This window comes from Rattus norvegicus, chromosome 9, assembly GCF_036323735.1.
Source record: "Rattus norvegicus strain BN/NHsdMcwi chromosome 9, GRCr8, whole genome shotgun sequence".
Classification (NCBI taxonomy): domain Eukaryota; kingdom Metazoa; phylum Chordata; class Mammalia; order Rodentia; family Muridae; genus Rattus; species Rattus norvegicus.
The window spans coordinates 93,364,551-93,382,034 of record NC_086027.1 but is presented as its reverse complement, the minus strand read 5'-3'; the positions used below and the strand labels follow the sequence as shown (position 1 = coordinate 93,382,034).

General features: G+C 39.4%; 1 protein-coding gene across 50 annotated transcripts in view; it reads left to right on the top strand.

The window, feature by feature from the left end:
• The window catches only part of Trip12 (thyroid hormone receptor interactor 12), a 126,225-nt gene extending 108,981 nt beyond the window's left edge, over positions 1-17,244 (top strand). For 49 of the 50 annotated variants that reach the window (XM_063267250.1, XM_063267247.1, XM_063267240.1 and 46 more), the window contains 8 exons: positions 5,945-6,059; positions 6,330-6,484; positions 7,518-7,682; positions 10,319-10,483; positions 12,061-12,174; positions 12,657-12,751; positions 12,998-13,101; positions 13,664-15,713. In XM_063267250.1, coding sequence (XP_063123320.1) covers positions 5,945-6,059; positions 6,330-6,484; positions 7,518-7,682; positions 10,319-10,483; positions 12,061-12,174; positions 12,657-12,751; positions 12,998-13,101; positions 13,664-13,860 — 1,110 coding nt within the window. In that variant the 3' untranslated portion in view covers positions 13,861-15,713. 50 annotated transcript variants of the gene reach the window in all.
• The last annotated feature ends 240 nt before the right edge of the window (positions 17,245-17,484 follow it).

Sequence of the window (17,484 nt, the reverse complement as noted above, 5' to 3'; positions counted from 1 at the left end):
CTGTAAAAATTCTGAAAGGCATTGGGGAATGTAGCTTAAAACAAGAACTTTCTCTTTAGTGCTATGTTTTAAGTTCTCCATTTTTTCAGAGGTTTAAATGCAAAATAAGAAGCGGGAATTTTCCTGGCATAATTGTGCACATCTTTGTATAATGTTCATGAAGTGAAAGGATATTCTAAGAATCAGTAATTCAAAAACACTTGGAATGCTTTTTCAATCTCAAGTTTATTGATAGAGAATATGGGGTACACCATAAACTTGTTCTAAGAGTTAACATAGGCACAGTCTGGAGCTACTCCACCATGGCAAGTGAGGACCACCTTCCTCTGTAAAGACTGCCCTGGCAACCACTGGTCTAGTTTCCTATGTTGTTTTGCTATTTTTATAAGCTCATAAATAAATGCATTCATGCAATAATGTGACTGTTGTGTCGCTCTTTCATTTACTGCCATGCACGTGAACCTCATTCATGTAGGGCGCACCAGTTTGCTTTTTTTTTAAATTTTTCAATTTTTTTTTCTTGTGTATTTTATCTCAAAGATGGCTTAGTCACTAGTTTTGGGACATTTGTGTTCTTTGTTTTTTTTTGTTTTTTTTTGTTTGTTTGTTTGTTTTGACTTAGAGACATTGTTATAACATTCATACCCAAGTCTTCCTGTAATAAATATACTTGTTCTCTTTTTGAATAAATGTCTCAATTCTAAGTCATTTGGTAAGATGTTTTAATTTTATTAAGGCGTACTTTATACTAGTAGTGTTTTCAATTTTCTCATTTTCCCAGTTATTTATGTCAGAGTCTAATGTTTTATGCTCTTGGTGTTACTGGTTTTTCAGTTAAATTGTTGTACTGACTTAATAAATTAGCACTCTCCTTGCATTGAGAAAGTGGATCACTTTTGGATGGCTTGTTGTTGGTCACTTACCATTTTGGAGAAGATACTGACACTTGCTCCTTGCAGTTTGGTTTGCTTTGCCACTAAATTAAAAGTTCTGGATTTGTATCTTTTTTCAATGTCTTGCCATTTCCTTCCAGTGTATCATTTATCTAGTCTGTAATTCTTATGTGTTTATATTGTAATATATTTTCCATGAATGACTTCAGATTTAAATGTGTATTTTAGCTCATATTAAGTGATCATTTCACACTAATTTTTATATGTAGAATTGAGTAATGCATTCAAGAAAGGGTCCTCTCCCGCCATTTTCTTTTTGTTTTTGAGATGAGGGATTACCATGAAATAAAGAGCAGCCTTGAACTTAGTATTTTCCTGCTTCAGCCTCTTAAGTTCTGGTATTACAGGTCGTTGCCACCCACACTTTATTCTGTTTAACTTTATTACTGTTGTATATGGCTGTGTGGGCATATATGTGTCTGTGCACCATGTACCATAGTGAGGGTCAGAGGGCGTCCTTGTGGAGTCCTCCTCTTCTGTCTGTGGGGTCTGGGGATTGAGTTTAGGTAATGGGCACAGCAGCAGCAGCAGGTTCCCTTTACATAGGAGCCATCACTCTGGCTCACAAGTGAAATTGTACTGGGATGGGTGGCATGCTCATTGCCACGTTCATGTCACTATGGCAGAATGAAGTAGTTATGGTGGAGTCCACGAGGTTCAATATGGGTTTAAAATATTTTCAAAAAAATATTTGTAAAGTTCGAGGCCACAATAATCTGAAATGATCTATAATCAAGGTTTTGAGCATCACAGAAAACAAGATCCTCTGCATTATTTTCCTAATTTCCAGTAATAAATGGAAGTAAAGGAAAAGTATTATTTTCAAAGCCATGATAACAAAAGTCAAACAATGGAAGAGGAATTTTAACAAAATAAACATAATTGTGAGTCTTAGTCAATTTATATTATATAGGAATTAAAGTGAATTAAAGCATTAAAGGAGAACCCCACCATGTTACTGGCACAATACTGTACACATTCCCACTTTCTTCAAACTGAGCAAAATCTGTGCTTCATGTGTAGACATGATTATAAACTTTATGTGGGCTGTGCTGTTAAACACAAACTAAAAGAGGCATGGTGATACATTTCTGGAACCTGGCAGAAGTTCAGTGCCAGCCAAGGCTCTGTAACAATGCATTGTCTCAAAATAAAAAACATCACAATGCTACACACATTAAAAAATGAACACTAACAGCTGTGAGGAAGAAAAACAAGGTTAGAAGACTCAAAACAGAAACCAAGATGGCATAGGAGTGGGGTAACAAAGCCAAATAAAGTATCTAGAAAGAGACTCTAAAATTTAAGTTAGTTTGATTCTAAAAGGTACCAAGGCAATAAAGGAAGAAAAATGAATGACCTTGTGAAGAAATGGTGCTAGGAAAATGAAGTAGCCTACTTAAGGAAATACATAAGTAAAAATGTACCTGTGGAGTAGTACTTGCTGTGCAAGCCCGATAGCCTGAGATTAATCCTCTGACCCCCATCCGTGCATCTTGACACAACAGATAACCTCTATTTGAACTCATACTCTTGGTATTTTGAAGTGCTAGGGCCATCTTAAGCTACAGATTGGACCCATATTCAGAAAGATTTTTTTATGGTCACCAAAGTCTGAAGTTTGTATCATTTTTGTACATCTTGAAATATTATGCAAGATGTTGCCCACTCATTTAACAATCATTCTTAGCTTTTATACATTAAAAAGCAGGCAGGGGACTAGCTGAGTGTGGCCCGGGGTAGCTCATATTCCTATCTCATAGATGGTTCTGTCATCTGTGACTGAGAATGGTTTAACTTTTTCCTGTCTGGTCTTTATTTTTTTTTAAATCTTCTTTTGAGATGGTTTTCATTAGGCAAAAAAGGCAGTGTGCTAAAAGATTCAAATAATGCTTTTTTTTTTTTAATTAACTTGAGTATTTCTTATATACATTTCGAGTGTTATTCCCTTTCCCGGTTTCTGGGCAAACATCCCCCTCCCCCCTCCTCTTCCTTATGGGTGTTCCCCTCCCAACCCTCCCCCCAATGCCGCCCTCCCCCCCATAGTCTAGTTCACTGGGGGTTCAGTCTTAGCAGGACCCAGGGCTTCCCCTTCCACTGGTGCTCTTACTAGGATATTCATTGCTACCTATGGGGTCAGAGTCCAGGGTCAGTCCATGTATAGTCTTTAGGTAGTGGCTTAGTCCCTGGAAGCTCTGGTTGCTTGACATTGTTGTACATATGGGGTCTCGAGCCCCTTCAAGCTCTTCCAGTTCTTTCTCTGATTCCTTCAACGGGGGACCTATTCTCAGTTCAGTGGTTTGCTGCTGGCATTCACCTCTGTATTTGCTGTATTCTGGCTGTGTCTCTCAGGAGCGATCTACATCCGGCTCCTGTCGGTCTGCACTTCTTTGCTTCATCCATCTTGTCTAATTGGGTGGCTGTATATGTATGGGCCACATGTGGGGCAGGCTCTGAATGCTTTTCTAGGTAAAGGCAAAGCTCAGAGTTTTTTAAATTCACTCAGTCTCCACTGCTTTGTTGCTATTTTCTTGTGTGAAAAATGTGGATAATAGAAGTACAACCTCAAGAGTTGTAGCTAAGTTCATATGTGTAAAGAGTTGAAACATTGTAAGTATGCTATAAATTTAGTAATTTTGTTTACAGTAATACCAGTAGCCACTTAAATATAACTGGAGTCGTTGCTTTAACTTTTCATTAAACTTCTCTTGAAAAACTCTCAGGGCTTTCAGTCACCAGAGTAAAAATGTAGAGGTCCAGAGAAGGTATTACGTGGCAGTAATCCAGGTTACAGTAGAACTGTCAGGTTCTGACAGGTCAGTTGGAGATTCCTAAGACAAAGGCACAAAAGGGTGTGACAAGTGATCTGTGTAGTTGCCACAAGAATGAGGTATTCACACAGGGAATTGAGTTTTGCCAGCTTAGTGGGAGAGAGAGGGACACTTAAGGACAATTTTCCAGCAGATTGGAACTTTAGTGGTAAGTGACAAAAACCAATGCTATTGTGAAAGTTTTGGAGACAAGAGAACTGGAGGATGGCAAACTGGAGGATGGCAGTGAGTTTAGAAACCCTTTAGTATTGGTTTGAATTTTTTTTTTTAAATCTCCCCTAATCATAGTTTTTGCTTAGAGGATGTGATACTCAGATTTCTTATTTGTAAGACTGTAACCCAGGGCTGGTGAGTTGGCTCAGTGGATAAAGGCACTTGAGTTTGATCCCTAGAACTCACATGATGAAAAGAGAAATGTCTTAACACAAACCTGAAACCTGAACACTTGGATTGCATATGTGAGTATTCACACACGCACATATAATAGGCGTTAATTAATAGACAACTGTAATTAAATTGTAATTACATGAGTTCAGAACAGCTTTTCATGGACTCTGCTTAGGGTTAAGGTTTGAATTGCTAATGTTCAGTAGTTCAATAGAAATCAATAGTTTATCATGTTCAATGGGTTCTTCACTATTAACTCTGACAATGGTTCTGGGATTCAAACTTCATTTGGAAAATGTGGGTGGGCACACTCCCCTTCCCCCCAATCAAGTTGCTAGAATGACTAGCAAACTAAAATATGTAAAATACTTAGAACATTGCCTGGCGTATAAAAACATGTTAGTTTTGTGTGAACCTTGAGATGAAAAGACTATTTTAAGCCAAGTTGTTACTTTGTTATTGCTATTGTCTAGTTCTTATATTTGTTTATTTGAGATATTCTACTATCCTGTTTTTTTCTCGAATATCATATTTTCTTCCCTTTAAAAGATGGAAATTATGCCAGACCATCTAAGTAGCTGTACATTTAGTAGATACATTTAGGACACTCCTGACCAACTCCCCAGAAGGGAGTTGGTTTGGCTTTGGTGGATAGGGCATAGTCTTTCAGTAATACCTGTGGAATTTATTTAATTCTTTTAAGTTAAATCCATTTTACTTTTAGAAATAACTATTTAAGAGAAAGTAATCGACTGTTAGGATTTGTACTCAATTTGGGATAATTTTATGAAAGAGAAATGGCTCTTGATTACCACCTCGTGGACAACATGTGCAACTGCGTGTCTAGTTTTTCTTCTCTCCCTTTACTCCAGTGACTGGACATGAACGGAGAGCAAAATAACAAGGTCTTTACCTACCGTTATGGAGGGTTTCTCTAGTTTTAGAAAGTTTACAGATTTTTGACACATTTGGGCTCGCTCGTGCGCTCGTTCATGCGCGCTCTCGCTCGCTCTCTCTCTCTCTGTCTCTCTCTCTCTCTCTCTCTCTCTCTCTCTCTCTCTCACGCACGTACACATGTACAAACGCACACACAGCCACACATGTTAAAGTGCAACTATCATGGGATCAAGGTGACTAGAGCTACTAGTAAGTTAGGAAAGAGCAGTAGGAGTCAAGGTCAGTGATGTTGGAGAGCAGGGATCATCATATAAGATGTCAGGCTATGATAAAAACTTGTATATGCTGTGATTTGAGTGAATAATAAGTTTATTCTTAAGAAATGTCACTGTTAATATGTAGGGTTTAGGAACAGTGGTGTTGAGATTTCTATTAAATGAATGTCAGACTCTAAGGCAGTCAAAATAATTCTACATCTAAAACCAAGTATGTAATGGAGTAGTGTTAAAGCTCTGAAATGTCATAGGAAAGAGACAGGCTAGCTGGAGGAGGTTGCAGAGCTTCTCCTGAGATGGTTTAGGGATGATAATTTCCTTAAAGAGAGAAAAAGAAACACAGACAGACATTGCAATGGAAAGATACATAACCACAGTAGGAATTTTGAACCGTAGAATCAGAATGTTGGGGCCAGAAGGAATGATAAAGGGTTTCTAGTACCCAAAAATACCTGTTCAGGGTATTTTGGAAAATAATTTCTAATGCTTTCTAGCAAACACATGCTTTTAGCATCCATGTCACCAAGAGGTTGCCATGCAAAAAAGGCACCAGAATTTCTAAAACTTGAAATGATTCATTCTCCTTTTATTATTTTTCTAGGTTGGTACAGGTCTGGGGCCAACACTGGAGTTTTATGCACTTGTTTCTCAGGAACTACAGAGAGCTGACTTGGGTCTCTGGAGAGGTGAAGAAGTAACTCTTAGCAATCCAAAAGGTAAGGTGCTGCTGTGAGTCAGTCAGTCTGTATTACTCAGATGAGGTAAGGGAGCCCTTCCACCAGGTAGTCTCTGCTGGGGGCCGGGTTCTTTGCCTTTCATTTGTTCCCACCCTGTTTGTCATTTACCCAGTGGAAGGGTCTTCTGGTCCTGGAGACCATTGGTTCAGTTTTCTGAATGCCAAGTTCCGTAATGTTCTTAGTTACCGGGCTTTGTTTTGTTTTGTTTTGGAAAATTCATCTGAAGTGTGGTACTTGCTCGTTTTACAGGAAGCCAAGAAGGGACCAAGTATATTCAAAACCTCCAGGGCCTGTTTGCGCTTCCCTTTGGTAGGACAGCTAAGCCAGCTCACATCGCAAAGGTTAAGATGAAGTTTCGCTTCTTAGGAAAATTAATGGCTAAGGCTATCATGGATTTCAGATTGGTAAGTTTAGGATTGTTTGCTTATCTGTAGTTGTACAGTGTTCTATGAAAGTACTTTAGTCCCATGCACTCAATGCTTGTTTTTGAGCACTGCTGCTCTGTTCTGAATGTGTGCATGAACTACTTGAAATTTTTTGTTTAAAATGCCAATTCTGCTTCTGTAGCATACTTTTAAGGTTGTCCTCTAGTCCACATAGAACTCTTTCAGTAGCCAAGGCCCAGAGTCAGGCAACATAAGGATGACATTAATTTTATTTTTATATGATTCAGTTTGACATTTTTAATTTGGTAGGAAAACCATGAGCATATAGGTAGTAAACTCGTTGAATATCAGAATACTCTTGTGAAAATCAACTAAGTGATCATATTTATGGAGGTTTGAATATTTCTGGACTTTTCTTTATTTCCTCTTCTCACGTTCTCTGAGATACTTTTATCATCAGTATGGGTAAGACATTTTCATCTGATAAACCCACAAATGTGCGTTCTCTTTAAAAAGAGGTGCACACGCTTCATTGGTTATTTTAGCAGTCTCAGTCATTTTAATTTTTTTAAGTAAGTACTTCATTTTCCTTTCTCTGATTTCAGAATATTAAATATGTAAGAATTATATTGAGTTGAGTTGATTCAAAATACAATTCTACTGAGGAACACTTTAGTGCTAGAGGCCCTCATGGAAAATACTTTATGGATATTGTATATTCATCGTTGGTGTTCTGTTTTGTGTGTTGGTGCTTAAAAAGGCTCTTTAGTTTTCATTCTAAAATGTTGGCAGAAATTTGGGCACCAATTTATGGCTCTCCATTTCATGTAAAGAGAGAAACAGTTCCTAAATTATTTTTCCTTGGAGGGAGATTATTTTACCTTTCCAAATGACCTTTTATAAAATACCTGTTAAAAGCTTTTTTTTTTTTTTTTTTGGAGCTGGGGACCGAACCCAGGGCCTTGCGCTTCCTAGGCAAGCGCTCTACCACTGAGCTAAATCCCCAACCCAAAAGCTTGTTTTGACAAGTATGTTACATGTTCCCTTTCAGGTGGACCTTCCGCTTGGCCTGCCCTTTTATAAGTGGATGCTGCGGCAGGAAACTTCACTGACATCTCATGATCTGTTTGACATTGATCCGGTGGTAGCCAGATCAGTGTATCACCTAGAAGACATTGTCAGACAGAAGAAAAGACTGGAGCAGGATAAATCCCAGGTAGGTCTGCTGGAGAGGTCCAGGGGATTAGATTAGTTCTTTGTTCTAGAGTTGTCAGGTTTGTTAAGTGAATGTGTTTGATTGGGTTAATCTTATAGTAATATTTAATTTCTTTTTTATAATTAAAAACATGTGTCTGTATACAACTTGCATGCAGTACCCTCGGAAGCCAGAAGGGGACATCAGATTCTCTGGACTTTATATTCCAGGCAGTTGCTGGCCTGCCTCATGGTGCTAGGAAATGAACCCAGGTCCTCTGCAAGAGGAACAAGTATTCTTTTTTATTATTAACTTGAGTATTTCTTATTTACATTTCGAGTGTTATTCCCTTTCCCGGTTTCCGGGCAAACATCCCCCTAATCCCTACCCCTCCCCTTCTTTATGGGTGTTCCCCTCCCCATCCTCCCCCCATTGCCGCCCTCCCCCCAACAATCACGTTCACTGGGGGTTCAGTCTTAGCAGGACCCAGGGCTTCCCCTTACACTGGTGCTCTTACTAGGATATTCAATGCTACCTATGAGGTCAGAGTCCAGGGTCAGTCTTTAGGTAGTGGCTTAGTCCCTGGAAACTCTAGTTGCTTGGCATTGTTGTTCATAAGGGGTCTCGAGCCCCTTCAAGCTCTTCCAGTTCTTTCTCTGATTCCTTCAACGGGGGTCCTGTTCTCAGTTCAGTGCTTTGCTGCTGGCATACGCCTCTGTATTTGCTGTATTCTGGCTGTGTCTCTCAGAAATCTACATCCGGCTCCTGTCTGCCTGCACTTCTTTGCTTCATCCATCTTGTCTAATTGGGTGGCTGTATATGTATGGGCCACATGTGAGGCAGGCTCTGAATGGGCAGGTCTCTGTTTTAATCTAGGAACAAGTATTCTTTAAGCACAGAGCCATCTCTCTATCCCAGCAATATTTCATTTTAATAGAGAGGGGCTAAATATTTCTATTAAAATGTGTTAATTTGTGCTAATAGATAATTTCACAATATACCCTCTGTGATTTAATAAAAGCAAATAGATGTCTTGTTCCAAATAAAGTGCTAGGCTCAATTCCATCCTTTCCTCCCTTTTTCTCTCCTCTCTCTCACTCCCTTCCTTCTTCCCTCCTTTCCTAGACAAGGTCCTACGTATTTCATAAATTCTCTATGTGGCCAAGGATTACCTTACATTTCTGATTCCCCTGCCTCTAAATCCCAAATGCTGGAATGAAAGATGTTTGTCACAGTGCCAAGTAAACAACCAGCTGAGCTATATCCCCTGCCCACTTTCTCCTTGTTTTATAAAACATACAAACGGGGCACATTTTCCAAGCATTCCACCACACAGATACCTAGGCCCTTAAGCTGGTAGAATAAATTCTTACAAGATAAATGGGAATGTAGTCAAGTTTGATCTCATATAAAAGCCAGAGAAAGTAACAGTGCATTTTCTTTAAACATGTTCTGGGTGTATCGCATGTTATAGATGGCTGTGTGATCAGGGGGAAGAGTTTGGATCGCTTTAGTCTATGACTGGTTGTATAGAGACAGGGTTGTTTTCTTTAAAAAAGTGTGTATAAAATCATAGGTTTCTTTGGGACTTTTTATATGCACCATTGGAGATTATAACTACCTAGACTCTTTTTTTTTTTAAATATATTTATTTTGTATAAGTACACTGTAGCTGCCTCCAGACACACCAAAAGAGAGGGCATCAGATCCCATCACAGATGGTTGTGAGCCACCATGTGGTTGCTGGGAATGGAACTCAGGACCTCTGGAAGAGCAGTCAGTGCTCTTAACCACTGAGCCATCTCATTAGCCCCTAGATTCTTCATGAGAGCAAACCTCCAGTATTCCCAGTGTTTCTCTCCCTTGACTTTTATCCCATAATAACCTCCTGGTTTGCTTGTCCATAGTCCTCTGCCTGATTTCATGAAGGACAGTTTCAGAGCCTCCTAATAGATCAGTGTTAATTAGATGGCCTTCAATTTCAATGGTACTTAGTTTTTTGTGTTTGCCGTCGATCCTTACTGGTTTTTTTGTTTGTTTGTTTTTTAGAAAAAACATTTTATGTAGACCTTTTAAGTTGTGGGCCTAGTAAAAAATACCTTGGGTTTGATGTGACTTGACTGTTTTGAAGCTTTTTTTTTTTTTTTCTTCTTTTCTTTTCTTTTCCTCCCTGTAAAAGAGACCCAGAAGTGAACACCTCTAGTGTGTGCCTTATAGGGAACGGGGAAAAGTAATGGAAACATTACTAGGTGTAGTACATTATCTATATTGTTTTCTACATGTTTTACTCTTGGGTATATACTTAGATTGGTCCATCAATATTGACCTAGAATTTAGAAAAATTTGTTTTTATTTTGTTAAAGCTTAACAAAAACATGTAAGGACTTTCTTTAGTATGTGATTTGAGTGTGCTTACAGGGAACAGTAACTTCTCAGTATGGAAAATATCTCAGCAATCTTGTTTCCTTTCACAAATATAATTGTATCTTGAGGCTAAGATTATTTCCCTTGTGACTCCTGTGACTTACTTAATATGTTGAATATGACCAAAAATTTGTAACTAGGCACTAAAGGAATCGTCAGTTGTTAAAGGATTATTTTTTATAAGTACAATATAATTTTGCATGAATTTTCCTGTTACTCTCTTCCCATTTAAGACCAAAGAGAGTCTCCAGTATGCATTGGAAACTCTCACAATGAATGGCTGTTCAGTGGAAGATCTGGGATTGGATTTTACGCTGCCTGGGTTTCCCAACATTGAATTGAAGAAAGGAGGGAAGGATATTCCAGTTACTATCCACAATTTGGAAGAATACCTAAGAGTATGTATTGTCTTTTTTTCTGTGTGGTCTTGGGGTGTAGGAGTTTGTTTGCCGTGGTCCTAGGAGGAAAGGACTTAAACTTCGTTCCTTAGCTTCTGCCTGTGTGGATCTTTTCTAAAGACCGCACATACCATTGGGACTACTATTGGGAGGTCCTTTTATTTAGCCTTTGTAAGTGCCTGTGTGCTTTGTAGAGAACATACAAATATTTTATGCTAAAACAACAGAACACCCTAAGAACTTACCCTCTCTTCACACTTTGTCTTCCCTCACAATTGAGAAGACCTCACAGTGCAGAAAACGTGTTTGTGTTAAAAGCTTACCGGTTCTTTCTCCACACCACGTGTGATCTTGACCCATCTTTAAACTTGATTGAATACAGTGCATTACACCACAATTTTCTCCTTTTAAGAAGAAACACCTGTGGGAAGGAGTCATCACTTGTTTGAAGTGATTGTAAGCTACTTCTGTTCACCAGTGTGGAGGAGGCTGCTCGCACTATTCCTCACATAATGATCGGTGGAGTCAAGCGAGAGCACTCATTTTGAATCCATTTTGATTTTAGTTACTTAACTTGTGTGGGATTTAGAACTCTTAAAAATGTCAGCTCTAGTCTCTTTTATTTTCCTTAAAAACAAGATAATATCCAAGATTCTTGGCTCCCCAGTAGTTCTGTGCATCATAAGCGGTCCCTTTGAGTAACTCAGCAGGCGATCTACCCATGTCACCTGTCCCTTGTACCATCTTTGTGAAAGCTGCTTCTCCAGCTTAGCAACACAGTATGTGTTCACATTCTTGCTTTTCTAAAATACTGTGTAAATTGTTTTAAAACAGTAGTGGTTTCTTTCATGTATCTGAATATTCTCTGTACCAGCAAATTAACCTGTGCTATTGGTGGCTCAGTAAATTTAGAGCCGCTTTTTCTGACCACATTTTCTCCTGCATTTCCAAGCTGTATCTGTTTCTAGGATTAGGTACTCTGCAGAGGATGGGTCTCAGACCGTGACAGGATTGAGAAGTCAGCACTTCACATTAAAAATGTGGCCAGTTGCCCATTAAAGATCTTGAAATGTTATTCTTTAATTTCAGTGACATTTTAATCTTTTGGGACATTGCCTTTGGCTTCTGGTAAGACAATGTGATTCTTTTCTGGAGAAAAGGTTTTCTATGAGTGAAATTTTAAAACATAGTGTAAAAATGCATGTGGTAGGTAGTTTTGACATTGTCTTACTTGGCCAATCCCCAAATTCACCTGACTGACTTTTTACTGATAATAGTGTGGAGATTTAATAGCTTTTTCTTTTTCCCTTTGATGTATTTTGTTTTTAGGCAAGTTTTTTTTCTGTATCCTGGCTGTCCTAGAACTTGCTCTGTAGACCAGGCTGGCCTCAAACTCATAAGAGATTTGTCTGCCTCTGTCTTCCTGAGTGCTATGAAAAAGGAGTGTACCACCACTTAGCTTAAGAACCTTTTAAGTCAAAGTGATTCTAGAAAGTCATTTATTATACTTTGTCACATATTAAGTAGTTAATAGATTTGGGATCGTGTTGAAGTTTTAAAATGACTTCTTTTTGCAGTTGGTGATATTCTGGGCACTAAATGAAGGTGTTTGTCGGCAGTTTGACTCATTCAGAGATGGATTTGAATCTGTCTTCCCGCTCAGCCATCTTCAGTACTTCTACCCAGAAGAGGTGAGCAGCACAGCTAAACAACACAGGACCACTGTTGTCTGTGAGGTCACCACAGCAGAACAATAACCCTGTTGCTTATAAACTACCAGTCTATAGGATTTTGGAGTAAGGGCTTGGAGTTTGGGGAAGGCTAGGGAAAAATCTGATTAAGAAAATTGGTTAAGGGGGTTGGGGATTTAGCTCAGCGATAGAGCACTTGCCTAGCAAGCGCAAAGCCCTGGGTTCGGTCCCCAGCTCTGAAAAAAAGGAAAAAAAAAAAAAAAAAAAAAAAAGAAAGAAAGTTGGTTAAGTAAGGGAGTTCTGTTGCGGGGAGATAGAGTCTGTGTGAAGTATAGCAGCAGGATTCTGGACCAGGCTGGGCTGTGCAGTGTGAAGGGGCCTGGTGGGGTTGCACACTGGAAGCCATGCTCTTAGACAGCTACTGTCACCCAAGCCTGGGGATTATTTCTATACTAATTTGTTTGCCTTATTTCATCTCATAGCTGGACCAGCTCCTGTGTGGCAGTAAAGCAGACACTTGGGATGCAAAGACATTGATGGAATGCTGCCGGCCTGATCATGGCTATACACATGACAGGTAAATATAGACTCTACTTGTTCTCCCCTTCATAGCTAGGTATTTTGTGGGAATTTTTTTCTAAAATTGTGTATTATTAAAGTTGTTCCATTTGGATTTCAGCTATAACAAAATAGCTTGTAAAATGTGTTGTAATGAAAGTATATCTGAAAGTTGATATCATTACCAGTGATTATAAGTGAGGTTTGGTATATTAACAGTTGCATTTTAACACAAAAGTAATTTTGTTCTCCTTTTTTGTTTTAGTCGGGCTGTGAAGTTCTTGTTTGAGATTCTCAGTAGTTTTGATAATGAGCAGCAGAGGTTGTTTCTCCAGTTTGTGACTGGTAGCCCACGATTGCCAGTCGGAGGTGGGTAGTGTCTGTGTTTAGCCTTTGTGAATGAAACATCACTTGTCTTTGGAGACCGTCCATTACTTGGTGTGCACTATTAGTTATTCCACCACCATTGTTTCTGAGCTGCCAACCTGATTATGTAAAGAAGTAATAATGGCAAGGAAATCCAGAGGCTGCCTTAACAGTTGCTAATGGCCAGGAATATTGTTTAGATAAAATTCTAGAGTTGTCATGTTTTAAATTCCTGGTTAAATTAGACTAGATTTAAAAATAAGTAAAATGAATCTACTTTGGGTGTTTTTGTAAATTTTTATTTTGTGTATGGGTGCTGTGCTTGCCATGCATATCTGAGGCTAGAAGAAGGTGTTGGGTCCTCCTTGGCCTGGAGTTACAGAGAGCTGTCAGCCATCACATGGATGCTGGGGATTGAGCCCGGGTCTTCTGGAAGAGTAACCAGTGTTCTTAACCAGTGGGCTATCATTAGGCAAAGGGAGGAGTGGTTTGTGTGGCCATATTGTGGTGGTAACAGCATCTAAAAAAAATTAAGTAATTTTCTGGAACTTTTTCTCTTAATTAGGATTTCGGAGTTTAAATCCACCTCTGACGATTGTGCGGAAGACATTTGAATCAACAGAAAACCCAGATGACTTCTTACCATCTGTAATGACTTGTGTGAACTATCTTAAGTTACCGGACTACTCGAGCATTGAGATAATGCGTGACAAACTGTTGATAGCAGCAAGAGAAGGCCAACAGTCATTCCATCTTTCCTGATCACAACAAGAAATCAATGTCTGCCTGTTACAGCAAAAGAAAAAAATCATGATTTCTTTTCTGTGTCACCTGAGTCAAGGAAACATGTTCCTCCCTCTTGTTGTAGGAAAACGGCTTGCAGATTTAAATTCATAATGGCCCTGTGGACTTAAGTGATCAGGCCCTAAAGCATTGTTGTGATGAGGTTTCTTTAGCAAGTTCTTGTTTAAATTATCATTTATTTGATGAGTGAAGTTTTTAACTTGCTTTGCTGTGTGAAATTTCAAAGGGATGTTTTTTCAGGCTGGAACAATAAATGTCGCTGTGCAGTTTAATTCTGGGCTGTGTGTATCCATCTAGCTAAGTCTGCAGTTTGTTTCTTCCAAAGACAACTCTTGTACATAAGTACAGTCGTTAAACTCATGTGTATTTGACAACTCTAGTTTAGTAAAGGGGTTCTGTGTGCCTTCCACCTGTCTCTAATTTTCTTTTCCCAGTTCATTGCTGCCTCTGTAGTTCATACAGGTTTGGTGTTTGGTTTTTGTTTGTTTGTTTTGCTTTTTAAATACAGCACGCACAGTTTCATTAGCCCTGGGCCTTATCCTGTGTTGATTCAAATTAAGATACAATCTAAAATTCATTGAATTGAAATATATTCTCAATATAACTCAGCCTTTGTAACTAGGTAAGTAGGCCTTTCTTATAGCTTAGTTTTAAAATAGTTACAGAGCTCACTTGGCTTTCTGCCAAGTGATACACTAGGTCTGTTTACATGGTGTCTCCATTGTCCTCTAGAAGGAGGAAGGAAGGCTCATTCATGTTTTTCTGCATAGGTTAAAAGGTCCACAGCTTGGGCTGGTCGGTATTTATTATATGGCCAAACCATTTTGAATTGGTGTAAAGTTTTAAATGAATTAGTTTTTTTTTTTTTCCCCCCGTCTTGGTGTTAAAAAAAGATATTTTCTCCTCCCTTACTCCTGTTTGTTTCTGTTCTCAGTCTTTATTTCACTCTCGTCTTCTCCCAGGGTCAATTGCAGACAAACCGTCCAGCCTTTGTCTCCACACAGATCAAAGCACCTGTAAGCAGTGCTGTCCATTTGTTTGTGTTCTCATTTCTCAGATCTGCAATAATCATCAGGTTAATGTTTCTACTTAAAAATAAAACAGATTTGCTTCACCATTTTTGTTTATAGTTCTGTGCTGTCACACACGCCCCCCTGTCTAAGCGCTTACATTACAGTGCAAGTGAGTCGTCCTGTGGCCACAAGTCACGCCATGGCGGTCTTGCTGCTGTTTACAGCTACTTGAAGAGCATAGAATTCGGAAAGGAAGTGGAAGCAGATCTGTTTCTTCCTGAGGCTCAAATGAAGACTAGTAAACTTGAACTCTCTGACTTCATTAATGCACCATTAAAAAACAAACAAACAAACAAACCAACCTGAACTTTGAAGAAACTAATTGTACTGACATAGAGCTGCCTTCTTTATTCTATCACCCAAAAGGAAGGTAGTGGGTTGGTTTACCTGTTACTGTCATTCTACACTGACCTTGTCTTATGTGTAAACATCCCTTGCTGACAGAAATCTCTTGACAGTTTGCCCAGTCAGTGGGGAGGAGTTGGGCCAGGAGGTCTCTGCTCACAGAGGCTTGTCAATGACCAATGGGACTTGGAGGGACTTGGTTCTGCAGCTTCCCTTAATGGCTATGGGGTTTGGGCCCCTTTGTCTCCTGTTCTCAATGTTTTACAAACAGCACAAAGATTTTTGTGTGGAAATAGCATTTCCCCCCTCACTTTTTAAGGATCTGTTAAAATGTAGACATCTGTATAAAACAAAGTGATGTTTCATATTAAAGTAATATGTATTTCCATTTTACACCTGTGGTGCTGGCAGATTGGCTTCATTGATTCCTTGTATCTATTCAATGGTTTTTATGGTTCTGACGGGAATGTTTGAGTCTACAGTCACTGAAAAAGTTTGCTCAATATATGGGTCCTGTGGTTGGTTTAGAGTGAGAAAGATCCCGCTTTAAAGCACTCTGAGCCAGAGGCCTCATTGCACACTACGGGTGTGTACACTTGGTTTGCTGTGACTCCACTGGTCTGATTCAGGGACTTAGCAACAGGCGTGGTTGGTGTGCTTTTAACACTCAGTCATTCCAGTATTGTCAGGATGTACCAAAACCTCTTCCTGGTCCCAGGAGAGTACACTGCATTCTAGGTCTAGGTGGCAGGAGATGTCGTAGCCCAGTTGAAGCAAAAGCATTCGATATAGCCACCAACACTAGGGAAGCAGTGAGGAGTTTTGTGTCTAACTGTTGTGAAACTAGGTACACCTCAAGAGGTGTGGTGTAGCCAACGGGTGCCTTCTGGTTCAAGAGTGACTTCTTGGGCTTCTTAAATGTGAAGGGCAAGGACAGAGCAGCTTCTGCATCTCACAGGCAGATTGTCCCCATCCCTTTCCCTGACTACCAGGGATCCTCCTGTCTTTCCCCCCCCACCCCACCCCACCCCACCCCAGCACTCTGCAGCCATGCCTAGATTTGATTTTTATTTTTTTTTTAATGTGGCTGGTGAGCGATGACCCCATGGGTCCTTGTGGCTCAAGCATCAACCCCACTGAGCCATCTCCCAGCCATCACCAGTGGTGTTTTCTCAAGTTCATTTTGTTTTGAGATTCCTTTTTCATTTCTTACCAGTAAGTACAAGTTCAGGAAATAGGAAGGCTAGCATTATTCCAAGAGCAATTTGTCAAGAGTGATATGTTTGGGAGAAAAAGTGCATTAATATGCCTAGTCTTTGCTTTACATTCTGGGTGTTTTATTAACAGAAGTGGCTTCCATTTCTTTTACGCTTTCAGTTTTCTGACCCGTTTTGTTTTCCCCATTGTAATGAGCATATTGTCTTGAACTGTTTTGTTTTATATGATTCTTTTGAAAGGTGTTACATAGGTGTTAGGTTTGATGCTGCAGTAGTGGCATCCACAGTAAGGCGAGAGAGACCTAGTGACACGTCACTGGAAAGTCTCAGTTGCCTAGACAGGTAATAGCCCTGGCACAACCCACAGCAGTTAACAGGGTCAAAAAGTTGGCATATGCTAAGAAGTTCAAACGAATAGTTATTAATGCAAGAAGAACTTTCTTAGTGCTTACAGAACTTGTTCTCTATTAAGGACATTCTTCAGCAATGCAAGAGGGAGTTTTATTTTTACTACAAGCAGACTCATGACCAAACTGATAAGCAACTGCTGGTCTCTGTAAAGTGTTTTCTTTCTCTTTTGATCTGAAACATTTATATAAACTGCTGGAATAATGGAACTTCAGACTACCAAGTGTGTATGTAAAATTGCATCAATACCCTGACTTCCTGAGTATATTTTTAATAAACAGCATTATCCTTCGTGGTTAGTTTTGTTACATTATGTACAACCAGAGGGTGTTTCCTGAAGTGTGTGGATGTTACTTTGAAAAGCTACTTCTAAGTAGCAGGGATGATCTTAACTATTGGGGGCAGGTTGTCTAGAACACTAGGAGAGCACTTACCTTTGACTGGAGCAATCACTGTTAAGAGCTTCTTCTGTGCATTGGCGAAGCCTTCGTGTCTTTGGAATTGTTGAAAGACAATGTGCAGAGACAATAGAGTCTCCT